The 15,160-nt window shown below is 43.7% G+C and overlaps 1 protein-coding gene across 2 annotated transcripts; it reads right to left on the bottom strand.

The window, feature by feature from the left end:
• Positions 1–1,190: 1,190 nt before the first annotated feature.
• On the bottom strand, positions 1,191–13,506 carry LOC125355480 (2-Hydroxyacid oxidase 2-like). 2 transcript variants are annotated; one of them, XM_048351877.1, is made up of 7 exons: positions 13,338–13,506; positions 10,258–10,409; positions 9,491–9,777; positions 6,261–6,470; positions 2,861–3,019; positions 2,440–2,509; positions 1,191–1,468 (listed from the first exon to the last, which is right to left on the bottom strand). In XM_048351877.1, exons 1-7 carry the CDS (start codon positions 13,466–13,468, stop codon positions 1,413–1,415), a joined length of 1,065 nt encoding a protein of 354 aa, XP_048207834.1. In that variant the 5' UTR covers positions 13,469–13,506; the 3' UTR covers positions 1,191–1,412. The 2 variants fall into 2 exon arrangements, with proteins under 2 accessions (XP_048207834.1, XP_048207835.1); XM_048351878.1 differs by lacking the exon at positions 2,861–3,019.
• Positions 13,507–15,160: the final 1,654 nt, after the last annotated feature.

The following is a 15,160-nucleotide window of genomic DNA, read 5'->3' as shown; positions in this document are numbered from 1 at the left end:
AATCACTTTTGTGTTAAGAACATTTAGCCATGCTCTTTTACTTTTCCATGATCTTCTCTCCTTCTTTGATGGATATCTTGTGATACTTGTCTTTCTGTGATTGACATTTCACATCACCATGTGTTCTCCACTGCCATCCATGTTGGTCCAAATGATAGACTTCATTCATTTTGTGTAATATGTCACATTTCCTTTATCCATTTATGCATCTATGGACATCTAGATTGATTCTGTGAAAAGTGCTACAACAAGTAAGCAAGTACAGATGCCTTCAGAATACTGGTTGCAGTTCCTTTGGAGATAGATATCCATCATTGGGACTATTAGATTTCTAGTTCTATTCCCAGTTTTGGTTTTATTTGTGTTTTGGTGAGGAACTTCTCTACCATGTCTTACAATGGCTGTACTAATTTACATTCTCATCAGTGATAGAGGCAAATTCTACTTTCTCAGCATCCTCACCAGTATTTATTATTTTTTGTCTATTTTGATGATACCTATTGTGAGTGGGATGAGATGATATCTTACTGTGGGTTTGTGTTACATTTCCCTGATGAATAGTGATGTTGAACATTTCCGTATGTACTTAATGGCCATTTGAGAAAAAGTACCCTCTTTTGCCATGCACTGGTGGCTCATGCCAGTAATTCTAGCTACTCAGGAGGCTGAGATCTGAGGATTGTGGTTCAGAGCCAGCTCAGGCAGAAAAGTTCATGAGACTCTTATCCCCAATAAATTACTCAGAAAAAATTGGAAGTGGATCACAGTTTAAAGGTAGCCCAGGCAGGAAAGTGTGGTTCAAAGTGGTAGAGTGCTAGACTTGAGTGTAAAAGCTCACAGACAGTGCTCAGGACTGAGTTCAAGCCCCATGACCAGCTAAAGCATAAACAATGAAAAACAAAAACAAAAACAAAACCCAGAAATGCAAAGGGATTTTAAACAACAACAACAAAAAAGGTGGGCCAAGCACAGCATATCATACAGCATATCAACTACAGCCCAAACAGTCACACCCATCTGTATGCCTCGAAAGACCATGTTCTGAATTACTCTGTTTGTCTATTGTCTATAAGACTAAGATTTTTATTGGAAAATATATGTCTGGCTTTTCTCTTCAGAGCGAAGTCTCACCATTAGTTCTTACACAAAGAAATACAGGATTTGCAAAAGAAAAAAAAATACTATCAGGCATTTCCCATCTACCCTCTTGTGATCTTTATTTTGAAGTAGAGTTTTAGGCAAGACAAATCATATAAAAGGAAGCAAGGCCAAGAAGGGAGGGGTACATTGAGGACGGTGAGGCATTTGGAGGGCAACAAGCACAGGGGGTGGGGAGTTGATGGTTAGGGCAGGCGCTCCAGGCCAGGCCAAGGTTCAGGCAGACCAGCATTGCATATCATGTTGTGGGGTTCTTACAACCTGGAGAGCTGAATCAGGTCCCGGTTGATCTCGGCAATGGATCGGCAGCCTAAAATAGCCACTGAGTTACAAACCTCGCTTTTCTCATTCCTGGGCCTGAGATGATGCGGTTTAAAAACAAGCTTTTGATCTTAGTGCTCATCTGATAAAGCATACATACAGGATGAATAATTTTGTCCTGATTTATTGGGGATTATTTTATGATCCTATGCCTATGTTGTGTTTTAACCCAGCTATGTCAAAATGTCAGAGTAAAAATGTAAAAACTCCTATCAGTTTTAACAACCAACTCTGATGGGCTATAGTGATCTTTGACCTTTAGCTCCATTCTGACAAGGAATGGGCCATAGAAAGGGTAGTGTAGGAGACACAGTGAACACTCCATCCAACACTGCCTTCTAAGGGGAAGTTCTGACGGAGGAAATGATCTTCTTTGCCAGGAGATCTTAAGTAAGATGCAAAACCAAGCCTGTAGCTGATGTCCTACACAGGGATTGAAGAGAGTCACACTAGACAAGAAATGAGCAAGAAGTAGAATACGGGGCTGGAAATGGTAGATTCCAAAAGGCTGTGTGGAGTCCTTGATGATCAGAAGGACAAAACATAAAAACAAGCTGTGTGATATTGAACTGGAAATTCTTTCCATATCTATGATGTAGGGACCTTCATCTCTAGTAATGTAAAATTAATAAAATGTATTCACCAAAGTACTAGCTAAGAGTCTTTTCCTAAAAGAGAAACCTGAGCTGGAATTGAAACCTGGCAGGAAGGGTGACACTTAGCAGAAATAGGAACTCAGAGCCAGGGTTGATTTTTCCAAGAAATGGCAGTGATTTTTGAAGCAAGTTTTGAGTTTACGTTGGCAGAGAATAGTGCCTGCTGTTTGGCTGGGACCTTTCTTTCCTGTTTGGGGATGGCTCCCAGGCCAGGGAAAGGTTAGCTGGATGGAAGAAGGGCTGTCTCTGCATAGGAACCCCCCTCCCCTTGAAGCTCTAAGTCAGGAAAAAATGAAGACCTTACCTGTAAGGGTCATAGAAGTGCGGAACTCCTCTTTTAAAATGTTCAAGACTTCCTCAACACCCTTTTCACCCTGATCTCAAGACAGAAAAGTATAAGGGAAGGAGAAACAAACAAAAGCCTTAAAGGCACATTCTGATTATTTGTCAAATATTAAAAAAAATAGAGAGAGAGAGCTGTGACAGGGAACATAGAGGAGCTGTAAAAATCAATTATGTTTTGAAGAAAGGAAAGCAAAGGAAAGGTAAGGATGAAAGCTGTTGAATATTTGTAGGTCCAGAGACAGCCTGAAGATGTGAGGAGTAACTATCCTTCAGGTACCTTGAAAAAATGGCTAAGTTGGAGGATGAACCACCCACAGAAAAGCCTGGAGCAAACGAGAAGCTCAAGATCTTCCCATCTATTCCTACTTTGCCACTCTCACCTTGCAGGTAAGACCCCACAGGATTGGTCTCCCAAGAAATATGCATTTAGCTCCAAGGGCCAGGGCTTTCAACACATCGTTGCCAGTTCGAACCCCACCATCCAGGTACACTTCCATTCTCCCTTGAACAGCAGCCACCACTTCTGCCAGGGCATCAATCTGAAAAAGAGACAGGTGTACACCTGCCAGAGGCTGGTGTTGCCTCTGTGGTGATGGGCAGTGGTACGTGGGCCTAAGAGGATGGGAGGAGGAAGTGCAAGCTTCGGCCATGTCTGAGGCTGCTGCAGCTCCTCCTGCGGAGGCCTCCCTCCTGAGGCCCAGGAGTCTCTGGACTCAACCTCCTGCCATTTTCTGCTTCACTAACTCCAACAAGCTCCTTGCTGACTTTTATTTTTGTGTGTATGTGCCGGACTAGGGCTTAAACTCAGGGCCTGGACACCATCCCTTACCTTCTTCATTCAAGGCTAGTGCTCTGCCACTTAAGTCACAGATACATTTCTGGCTTTCTGCTGGTTGATTAGAGATAAGGGGTCTCAGGCAATTTTCCTGACCAAGCTGGCCTCAAACTATGATGCTCAGATCTCAGCTTCCTGCAGCGAGGATTACAGACATGACTTGTTAATCTCATTGTTGACTTTTTAAACTTTTTAAATTTCTTTAAAAAATGCTTGATTTCTCTGCTACCCTGATGGAAATATTTTCTATTTATAATGGTCATTTTAATGGGAAAGAACATGTTGGCTTTTAATTTTCTTCTACTGTTTCTGTTTCTAGGGTGGCATAGCTAGAAATCTTCTCCCTGCTTGGGCACTTAAGGACCACCCCCCCCCCTTTTTTTCTTTTCTTTTAGCAAAATAAGTATGGCAGCCAGGGCTGTTGGACTACAGCCTGTCTTGGGCAATTAGGCCACACAGTCATTCCTTACCTCAGTTTGTGTCATCAGTTAGACCCTGAGAAATGGAAATAGGAATGTGGCAACAGCATTGTGCAAGTGGAGTTTAGGCCTTTAAAGGACAAATCAAAGTAGTTGATAATTTTGGCTTGGATCTGAGGCCAAGAGACCTTGATTCCTCCAAGGTATCTGCTTCAGTGCCAGGCTCCCGATACTTTCAAGTCTGTCAGGAGATACTAGGCCTCTCAAGGGTCTTGGAGAGGAGGCTCAGGAGGGAATTCTGTACTGCCTCAGTGTTCTGGTATGCTCTGAGGAAGGCAAAGGAGAACAGTTAACCTTGGGCCCTTGGGTCCTTCTTCCTTTCTTTCTAGGTGTGTGTATGTACTTGTCTGCGAGTGCCCATGTATGCATGCCAGTACTAGGGCTTGAACTTAGCATTTTCATTCAAGGATGAATGACTCTTCCACTTGAGCCATTGTTCTACTTCTGGATTTTTTGGTAGTTAATTGGAGTTAATTCTCATGGACTTTTCTGCCTGGGCCAGTTTTGAACCTTAATCCTCAGATTGCTGCTTCCTGAGCAGCTAAGATTACAGTTGTGAGCCATTGGCTCCTGGCTTTTCCATGTTACCTCACTAGCTTTGGACTAATCCTTATTTATACACTCTCAGATGACTTAGCTCCTGGGAGAGGAACCTACTGCTTGTTCTGCTCAGCAAATGTAGTAGGAGAAATTCTCCTTTCTCATTGGGAGAATTAGCCCACCTCTTTTTCCACACATTACTCAATCATCTTAAGGAAGCAGGCTGCTGAATTGATAAATGACAGCTTGACACTTGCTATATGGTCTTGATCTCGGTTTTTTTTCCAAAAGCCTGTCTCCTCCTGTGACTGCTACTTGATGGTAGTGGTGGGCTCCTGTTCACTTTCGGCTCCTATCACGTGAGAGCATCGGACCTCTTGCAGCTGGCTGAGCTCCTTGGTCTTCTCTGTTCTACTCATTCCTGGGTGTATGGGAGATGAAGCTATGAGGATCTTTCAGGAAGTGGGTGGGAGAGCTCAGTGTGCATGTTGAAGACCTGCTTTCCCTCACCTCCAGTCCTGGTGCACATGTTGGGATGGGAAGTATGCAGCCTGCCCATTCTCTTCAAACAAACCCTTACCAGAGAGATATGTTAAGTATGTCCATTGCTCTCCACGTGGCTTGCTGTTCGTTGTATCTTTTCTTCACTAGCAAATGAAGAGGAGGAGGTGAGTAGTAGACACTACTCAGCCTCACAAGTCAGGGGATGTACCAGAGGCCTACTAGAGCGTTTCAACCTCTTTGGAGTTGTCTTTAAGAAGTGATTGGGGAGGCTCTAAGGAATTTTTTTTTTTTTTTTTTTTTGTCAGTCCTGGGCCTTGGACTCAGAGCCTGAGCACTGTACCTGGCTTATTTTTGCTCAAGGGTAGCACTCTGCCACTTGAGCCATAGCACCACTTCTTGCAGTTTTCTGTATATGTGGTGCTGGGGAATCGAACCCAGGGCTTCATGTATTAGAGGCAACCACTCTTGCCACTAGGCCATATCCCCAGCCCGGCTCTAAGGATTTTTAACTTTATAAGAATGGTTACTTAAATACTGTTGAAAATAGTGAAAGATGGAAAGCAGACGTAGTGACATCTATCTGTAATCCCAGAAGGAAAAAGAAGAAGAATTGAAAATTTAAGGCCATTCTGGCTGACAGAGCAATATTTTGAAGAGAGATGGTGGAGGGGAGGAAGGAGGGAAAGAAACATAATATAGTGAAGTACTGAAAGGAATACAGCTATTTAACCACAGGAAGTTGATTATATAAATTGTCCTTTCATAAGACACATCATTAAAACTAAAAGAAGCACACGTTGAAACAAAAAAAAATGTTCCTAATGCATTTATAAATGAAAAAGAAGTAAATTCTAAGACATGACCCATAGTTTTTAAGCAGGAAAATATTATGTTTGTATTAACCACATTCGTGCTAGTGATGAAATTAGAGAATGATTTTCTTTTATGTTTTTGCATGTGTGTATCTGATCATTTATCTGCAGTGAACATAAATATATGAGTTAGGGAAGAAAAGTACATGTTAGCTGTTACAGTTCATTAGCGGCTCTTTGGCTCCATCTTGACTGGTATGTATTAGCAGTAGTGAGGCACTGCTTTTTCTTGGCTGTGTCAGAAGGTCACATGAGGTTAAGATGACTGGAGCTCTTCTTGAGGTAGGGACCTCCGTGCCTTTTTACACCTCTTCTGTTCTACCTTGACCTCTTATTGTCTGTTGTGAATATGGACAGTTTACTTGGCTTGAGCCTGAACTGCAGCCTCCCCCTTTTTGGCCCTTTCTCAGACTGAGGGGATGATACACAGAAAATTTTCACAAATAGCTTGCTGTGCACTGCACTATCCTCTATGACTGGATTGGACAGAGTACTCGGGTGTGGACTCACACCACGCTCCCAACACCACCTTCAGAGGTATGCCACTTACTGAAGCAGGAACTTCATCAAGCTGCCTCCCTCCGTGGTTGGAAACAAGGATGCCTTGAACATTGTGCTTCACTGCTAACTCTGCATCCTCTCTTGTCAGGATCCCTTTAAGGATGATGGGCAATCGAGTCAGGCTCTGAAGCCAAGGGATGTGATCCCAGCAGAAGAATGCATTCATGGCAGCCAGCAGAGAGGAAGGCACAGCCTTGGCCTGTGGGAAATAAGAAGGTAACTCATAGTCTTGAACTCATACAAGACTACTTGGCTTGTTGCAAAAATGACACACATTCAGAGCAGTTACTAGCTTAAAACGAAGAGAGAACTAGTCAGGAACTGGTGGCTCATGTAATCCTATCTACTCAAGAGGCTGAGAACTGAGGATCCTGACTCAAAACCAGCCAAGCAGATGAATCTAAAATACTATTTTCATCAATTAAGCAGCAAAATGCCAGAATTGGAATTGAGGCTCTGGTGGTATAGGAGTGAAACAAAATCTAACACTGCTTCCTAAAAAAAAATCTGTTTTTTTTTGTTTTTTTTGCCAGTCCTGGGCCTTGGACTCAGGGCCTGAGCACTGTCCCTGGCTTCTCTTTGCTCAAGGCTAGCACTCTACCACTTGAGCCACAGCGCCACTTCTGGCTATTTTCTTTCTTTCTTTCTTTCTTTCTTTCTTTCTTTCTTTCTTTCTTTCTTTCTTTCTTTTTTTTTTTTTTTTTTTTTTTTTTTTTGCCAGTCCTGGGCCTTGGACTCAGGGCATGAGCACTGTCCCTGGCTTCTTCCAGCTCAAGGCTAGCACTCTGCCACTGAGGTGCCAGACTTTGAAGTCAGGCCCCACCACGTGAACCCCATTTTAGAATCGAACCCTGAGCCAATCAGATTTGTACCTGTGTTCTAATCTTGCTTGCACAGCTGATTGTTGTAACCTTGTTCTTTGCCTTTATAAGCCCTGTGTAATCACAGCTCGGGGCTTCCTCCTAACCTCCGCTGTGTCGGTGGGTAGGACGAGGCCCGAGTTGGCAGCTCGTTAAATAAAGCCTTGCCTTGCTTTTGCATTTTGGAGTGTCTGAATCTCGGTGGTCTTCTTGGGGGTGGTCTTGCGACTTGGCACAACACCACCTGAGCCACAGCGCCCCTTCTGGCCGTTTTCCATAAGTGTTGTGCTGGGGAATCGAACCAAGAGCTTCATGTGTAGGAGGCAAGCACTCTTGCCACTAGGCCATATTCCCAGCCCTCTGGCTATTTTCTATATATGTGGTGCTGGGGAATTGAACCCAGGGTTTCATGTATGTGAGGGAAGCACTCTTGCCACTAGGCCATATTCCTAGTCCCCCTGAAAAAAATCTGAATAAAGGACTTTCTACTTTCATTACCATTTGTTTACAACCACCTCTTTGCTCCATAATTATGCCAAAATCTAAAGACACAATGACAGATACAAGAGAATCAATATCTTAAAAGAATTTGAAGTTTAGTACGTGTGATGAATAAACAAAAGCAGAGGCCAAACCTATATAAAAGTATAGGTTTTGTTTGTGTGTTTGTTTTTGTTTTTGTCAGTTGTGGGGCCTGAACTCAGAGCCTTGGCTTTGTCCTTGAGCATTTTTGCTCAAGGCTAGCACTTTACCAATTTGAGCCCCAGCTTCACTTCCTGTTTTTGAGTGGCTAACAGGAGGTAAGAATTTCACAGGCACTTTTCTGCCTGGGGCTAGCATCTAACTGCAGTCCTCAGATCTCAATCTCTTGAGTAGCTAGGATTACAGGTGTGAGCCACCAGCCCCTGGCTCATTGAAAAGTTTTTTTTTAAGCACACATTTTTTTTTGTTTTATTTAAGTAGTTGTACAAAGGGTTTCAGCTTAATGTATGAATTTATGTGTATAGTGCTTTCACCATCATGTCATAATGTACATAGAAATGCATATGTACATTGAATATTATGATCACATTTGTCTACCCCCTCTTTTTATTTATCTGCCTCTCCCCTTTTAGTCCCCACTCCCTCAGTTAAATCCTATCTTTCAACTTCCTGTTGTTCATTTTGTTTAACTGCATTGCCTCTTAAATGTTCAAAGGAGGGCTGGGGATATGGCCTAGTGGCAAGAGTGCTTGCCTCATATACATGAGGCCCTGGGTTCAATTCCCCAGCACCACATATACAGAAAATGGCCAGAAGTGGCGCTGTGGCTCAAGTGGCAGAGTGCTAGCCTTGAGCAAAAAGAAGCCAGGGACAGTGCTCAGGCCCTGAGTCTAAGCCCCAGGACTGGCCAAAAAAAAAAAAAAAAAGAAAATGTTCAAAGGAGTTATACTTTGAGATCTTGCTTCTACATATACCATCAGTTGGTCAGTTTGATTGTGTACATCTGTTTATGGACTGTTTACTGACGTAGTGTGGTTGAGATATACACAGGCTAGTTAGACCTATAAAATACTCCAAGAATTGTAAACCACGTATTATCGAATATATACCATTGGCTCACAAAGTACCCAGAATAGCCTTAAAATCACTGTGCATCTGGAAGTGGGAAGAACCATTTCAGAGCACCTCAAGACCAATTTGTGGTTAAGAACTGTTGCATATCTTGTCATCAGACTCCACAGTTGCCCATCGGCTGAAAAGATTGTCACTACTATCTCTACTGTAGCTAACAGGTCTCAGCTTTATTATGGTGTTCTCTCTCTGGGGCACTCTACTCCTTTCAATGGAGGCATTTTAAAGGAGTAGTTACTTAGTTCAGAGATCCCAAAGAGATGTGCTGTGGCTCTTTCGTGTTTCAAGGGATGAGTTCAAAAGGCACATCAATGTTGATGCTCAGTTTTCAGGAATGCAGAGTGGGAACTGGCTGACTAGATTGACTTGCCACCGTGGGCTGTGAGCGTGCATCCTCCTGAGAGTCAACTAGGTATGCCTGCCATTCACAGCGATTGCTTTGTATGTAGGTAAAATCAATAGGAAAGGCTGGTGATTGCTTTCCTTTCCTACCCAGACTTTCCTTTTCCTCAGCACCTGGCCCTGGCCCTGGTTGAGAAGCTCCATGGGTGAGAAGATTAGATTCTACTTGCCTGGAGTTTTGGGGGACAGGAACCAGATCTTCTTTTTGACCTGCCACATCCTTAGTGTCTGGAGAGTATAGACACTAAGCAAATACTAGCAGAAACAAGGAAGGAAGGGAAGGTAGGGAAGAAGGAAGTTTGCCTCCTCCAGTGCCTGAGATTGAGTCTGCCACTTTTCCTACCTCATCAGGTGATTGAAGAATCTTACATAGCTTTATGTTTGCCTTCAAATCGATTTGGTTCCTCAGGTCATCACGCCTTTTTCCAATTACGGGCACATCCACAGAGACCACCAGAGCTTTGAAACCTAGAGATTCTGCCCTTTGGATCAGCTGTTTGTTCAGCTGCCAGTCAGGCTGCACAAGGAGTTGGAACCACCGTAGGCCACTGGGAGCGGAAGCAACAATGTCTTCCAGGGTGCAGCTGGCATAGGTGCTGGTGATGTAGCAGACACCTGCTGCTTGGGCAGCTGCAAAGCAAAGGACAGGACTCAGGCCAACTTTGCTGTGTGAATGAAGATAAAGCTTTCCTCCCTGTTTGGCAGAGGCAAGAGATGGTTCAGTGAGCCTGAGAAGCTATTTAAGTCCTCTTCTCTATACCCTGTCTTAGAAGCCTCGTATCCCATACCAAAATGCTTTCCAGTCAGATACCATTGAATTCCCCAGATGATGTCAGGTTCAGTCAAGAAAGCCAACTCACCAATTCCTTAGTGAAGCACAAGGGAATTAGAGAATGGGGATGTAATTCCAGGGGGAAAAACCTCAAACCTTCATAGCATAAACATGAGGAAATCAAGAAATGCTTTAAGCTTTCTCTTTCCCGTTTTCCTTCATTCCAATCACATTGTTTCCCTGAGGCCCTTGAGTGAGATGTTCTGGAGCTTTTTAGCCACTGCCAGAGGGGGATCCCCCACACCCTCGGGCATTCCCGGCTGCCTGTTGGGTCATACCTCTGGCTGTGCTCATTTCTCCATCAGGCCAGGCAATGCAGTGAAAAGCTGTGGGCGCGATGCAAATGGGAGCACTGATGGCTTCCCCCTGGATGGTGGTCCCGGTGTCCACCTGGGACACATCTTTCAGGTAGCGGGGACGGAGGCGGATTCTGCACAAGACGAGAAGCTCTGTTGGTAGAGTTTTCTTCCCGTTATGGCGATGGAGTCTAGAGTCGGGGACCCCGGATTCCTGATGCAGGTCTACGCCAGGATTAGTTTTTTGAGGGATGAGTTTTAAGGGCGTGGCTGGGTCCTATGAATCCACGGTTGGTTCACTGGGCGGATCCCAAGTAAGTAGTGCAGGCCCAGCAGAAAGTGTGCTCCCAGGAGGTGTCCCCTTGGCCATCCTCCTGGGCCCAGCCCTGTTGAGTGGCAAAGGGGGTTGATGTCCTGGAGTGCTGCCTTCCTCACTAGAGCCATGGCGCCTGTACCCTCCACTGAGCAGTCCTAACAAGGACTAGAAAGGAAAGGTAGGAAGTACCCAGAAAGGAAGAAAAGCTCACTCAAAGAGAACAAATCCCACAACATATTCATGGCTTTTTTTTTTTTTTTTTTTTTTTTTTTTTGCAGGTTGCTGCTTCATTTAGCTTAGAAAAAGGAAGGCAAATTCATGAAGAATAAATATGTAAAATTTTAAGACGCATGAAAACGAAACCTCAAAATCCAAAAGCGTATTTTTTTCATAAACTATAACTCCTGTACATAAATTTAGAGTTTCTGGAAATAGTAATTTTGTAAATGAATAAATTAACTTATGAGTAAGGTAAGGGAGCAGTTTTTCTAAGTTCTTTTTTTTTTTTTTTTTAAAGAAAAACTGTGATAAGGCATTGAAAACATGAAAGCACACAGAGACATGTTCATTTAGGAGCCATTTTTCCATTTTCTCCTGGCTTCTTCATCAGTCAGTAAGCTTTGTGTGTGAAGGACCAGGTAGGCACCGTGGATCATACCACAGTCTTTGTCACAGTGGTTCAGTTCTGTTGACATAGCGTCAAAGCAGCACAGACAATACCAAGTGACCAAGCATAGCTGTGCTCTGATAACACTTTGTGTAGAGATACTGAAATTAATGTTCATGAAGTGAACTGAATTAATGTTCATGTATAGATAGTCTGGTGCCATGTACTGGCAATTCAGTCAGCCGGTGACAAAGGAGAAGATGGTCCCATAGGATCCTAGGATGTGTAGCCATCCTAGCTTGCCCATACTTTGGGTCCATCCAACGATGGCATTCTCTACCAGTGCAATTCCCAGAACATGTACTTGCCATTGAGTAATACAGGACTAGTTAATTAATTATTTTTGCCAGTACAGGACCACTCAATCTCTCCCTTCTGCCTCCTTTTTTTTTTTTTTTTTTTTTTTTTTTTTTTGGTGATGTTGTTAATAGCTGGTGCCCTATCATTTAAGCCATGCCTCTGCTTCTTCATTTTGTTTCCCCTAGCTCATTGGAGATAAGATTTGTCTTCCCAGGCTGGCTTTGAACCTTTCTTCCCAGATCTTAGGCACCTAAGTACCTAGGATTATAAGCATGAGCCATAGGCACCAAGGACATGCCTATTTTTGTCTGTTTTTTTTTTCTTTTTAGTTTTTACAACACCATTTAAAAATAAGTACTCATCTTAAGTATGTGCCCCATACAAAATTGTCGTAATTGGTTAGAATTGGTTCATAGCTTTGGTGACTGACTTATGTTTTTTTTTTTTTTCCTACTTTTTGTGTATGTGCCAGTCTTGGGGCTTGAACTGGTCTGGGCACTGTCCCTTAGGTTTTCTTTTGGTCAGTCCTGGAGCTTGAACTCAGGGCCTGAGCACTGTACCTTAACTTCTTGCTCAAGGCTAGCACTCTACCACTTGAGCCACAGCACCACTTTGGGCTTTTCCCATATATGTGGTGTTGAGGAATCAAATCCAGGGCTTTATATATGCGAGGCAAACACTCTACCACTAGGCCATATTCCTAGCCTCTCCCTTAGCTCTTTTTGCTCAAGGCTGGTGCTCTACCACTGAACCACAGCTTTATTTCTGGCCTTTTGGTGGTTAATTGGAGATAAGAGTCTCATTGACTTTTCTGCCTGGACTAGATTTGAACTATGATCTTCATATCTCAGCCTTCTGCATAGCTGTGGTTATAAGTGTCAGCCAACAGAGTCTGGCTCTATCATTACTTTAAAAGCATAACCCTGGGCTGGGTATGTGGCTTAGCGCTAGAGTGCTTGCCTTGCATGCATGAAGCCCTGGGTTCAAATCCTCAGCACCACATAAACAGAAAAAGCCAGAAGTGGCGCTGTGGCTCAAGTGGCAGAGTGCTAGCCTTGAGCAAAAAGAAGCCAGGGACAGTGCTCAGGCCCTGAGTCCAAGCCCCCAGACTGGCCAAAAAAAAAACCAAAAAGTATAACTCTTTTTTCTTTGAGCCAATCATCTATCAACATCATAACTTCATATCTTCTCTAAACCTGAGTCCTCTTCTATCTTACATTTTTTTCCTCCCAGGCAGAAGCTTAGGAGCTTAGGAGAGTTGGGCATATGCATGCACCAAACTGTTTTTCTGTGCTGTTCACTGGTTTTTCTGGAGCCCTTACCCCCATGTTACAAAGTTTCTGGAATGCAGAGGAAGGATGGCTCACTTGTGGTCCTTCTAAGATGAATTAGCCCTGTCCATTACCCCTTCGCTGGTCTCCCTCCAAAATAAAATGGGGAAAATGTACACTCTTGTATCTAGAGTATTCTGTACTCTTTTTTTTTTTTTTTTTTTTTTTTTTTTGCCAGTCCTGGGCCTTGTACTCTGGGCCTGAGCACTGTCCCTGGCTTCTTTTTGCTCAAGGCTAGCACTCTCCCACTTGAGGCACAGTGCCACTTCTGGCCATTTTCTATATATGTGGTGCTGGGAATTGAACCCAGGGCCTCATGTATATGAGGCAAGCACTCTTGCCACTAGGCCATATCCCCAGCCTAGAGTATTCCGTACTCTTTGGAGACAGAAACAAGGACTGACGATGCAGCTTAGCTTGGCAATAGAAAGGATACAGAAGACTCAACTTTTTAAATGCTGCCATGTTGTCGCGCATGGTGATGCCTTCATCCGCAGCTCCTTCAATAAAATCCCATGATGCCTTAGGCAGCCGCTCTCGAGCTTGTGCTTGGAAGTCGGTCAGACATACCAAGGGCATTTCTGGACCTTAGGAAACAAAACCCAGTGAGCACATATCAGATGTAGAAGTGGGAGGACACTTAACTCAAAAGTGTTTAGATGCAGTATAATACAATGTATTCTTTAAGTTAATGGAGTTATTTCATATGATGCTGACCCCCAATCCAGGAGTTCTTCCTTATCACACTCCATTCCAAAAGTGTGATCTTTTGTTCTTCTGAATGTCTCCCATCTCATCGTCTCTGCTTGGCACACATTGCCATGGATATAGTGAAGGCCCTGCCACCTCTTAAGAGATTATTACCAGAAAAAGCGTTTTTGTCTTATGCTTCCATGTTCACTGCCTATCTTATCTCCTCCAGCTACCTGAGTTCTTCCCAAAATAAACGCCCGTTGATGCCCTTAGTCCTTCAGAGTGAGGGTCTCTCAGCACTCGTAGCCTCACGGACCTGCTTCCCAACCATCTCGCTGGCTTCACATTGAGTGCCATTTCCTTAGCGTTGTCATTCAAGTCACCCTGTGGAACCTGGGACTGAACTGATACTCCTGGGAGTTCCCAGGCCCATCTGGAATGCCTGTAGTCTCTGAGGCTGGAGGTGACATGGTTGGAGATAGGGGACATTTTGCCAGTTCATGGATGACTCTTTGAACAGGTCGCCTAATATTATTAGGGGGCTCAGTTACCCTCACCCACCTCTTTGTTATGTGAGCTGTTTTTGAGACCAAGAAAACAAAATGTGTTACTTTCATTTGTTCCCATCCACAGTCTGAGGTTGGTAAATGTAGAGCTTGATAGCTCTGATTGAGCCACCCCAGAGATAGGAAAGAGGACAATGTTTGGTTTTCCCCAGTGGAGCAATAACAGTGAGATGAGAAGCTTCTGGAATTCTCTAGACACTGTTACTCTCAGTCACAGCATGTGAAGGTCTTGCATAAGAGGAGTCTAGAAGGAAAGGCCTTCAAAAGGCTGCGATGGGAAAACCAGCCAGGATCAGAGAGAAGAAATGAAGTAATATGCTGTGTGTATGTGTATGCTGTGTGTATGTATGTATGCATGTATGTATGTGTGTATACATGTACTGGTATTGGAGTTTGAGCTTGGGATCTCGTGTACTAGCTCAGGGTTTCCTCTCATTGCTGGCATATTTGTCATGTAAGCCATGCCTCCAGTTCCAGCTTTGCTACCTCTATGGAGATAAGAGTCTAGAGGACTTGTTTGTCAGAATTGGCTTTGAACGGTGTGCCTCAGATCTCAACCTCCTAAATAGCTCTAGTAGAAGGATCTTTTTCTCTTTTGATTATCTTCTTCTGAGGGTAGACTATTGGGGTTAACTTGTCTAATAGGGAGGCCAAAGGACCAGATGCAGTGTAGTGTGCTGGGTATCCTGGCTGTGGGAGAGAGATGGGGTAGAGCTAACCTGAGGTGTCCAGAGACAAGTCAAAGTCTGTGCAGCCATACAGATAAGTAGTCCATGATACCTTCTAAGGGTTAAGTAAAGGAGTTGCATGACAGCAGAGCCTGTGGATGTGCCGGTTCTGGCTGGAGGGTAGGAGGGGAATTTGGATCATAGTCGCAGAACTCACAGGAGCCATTTTCAGGACAAAGTACAGCACTCATCCCTAATTTAATTTATTCCTATACAACCTTTTGAAGGGTCACTAAACGGTTGCAATTAATTAGTTGTGGCAATTTCCTACCTATTATTTCATG

Source organism: Perognathus longimembris, chromosome 7, assembly GCF_023159225.1.
Source record: "Perognathus longimembris pacificus isolate PPM17 chromosome 7, ASM2315922v1, whole genome shotgun sequence".
Lineage (NCBI taxonomy): Eukaryota > Metazoa > Chordata > Mammalia > Rodentia > Heteromyidae > Perognathus > Perognathus longimembris.
Note: the sequence above shows the minus strand (reverse complement) of the source record. Positions and strands in the feature narration are given on the sequence as shown.

Coding starts and splice junctions, on each gene's coding strand:
- LOC125355480 (XM_048351877.1), bottom strand. CDS start 13,468: ATGCCCTTGGTATGTCTGACCGACTTCCAAGCACAAGCTCGAGAGCGG. Junction 6,471..9,490: donor TTCTTCAATCACCTGATGAG/GTAGGAAAAGTG, acceptor TATTTCCCACAG/GCCAAGGCTGTGCCTTCCTC. Junction 3,020..6,260: donor TTGATGAAGTTCCTGCTTCA/GTAAGTGGCATA, acceptor TCTCTTTTTCAG/ATTGATGCCCTGGCAGAAGT.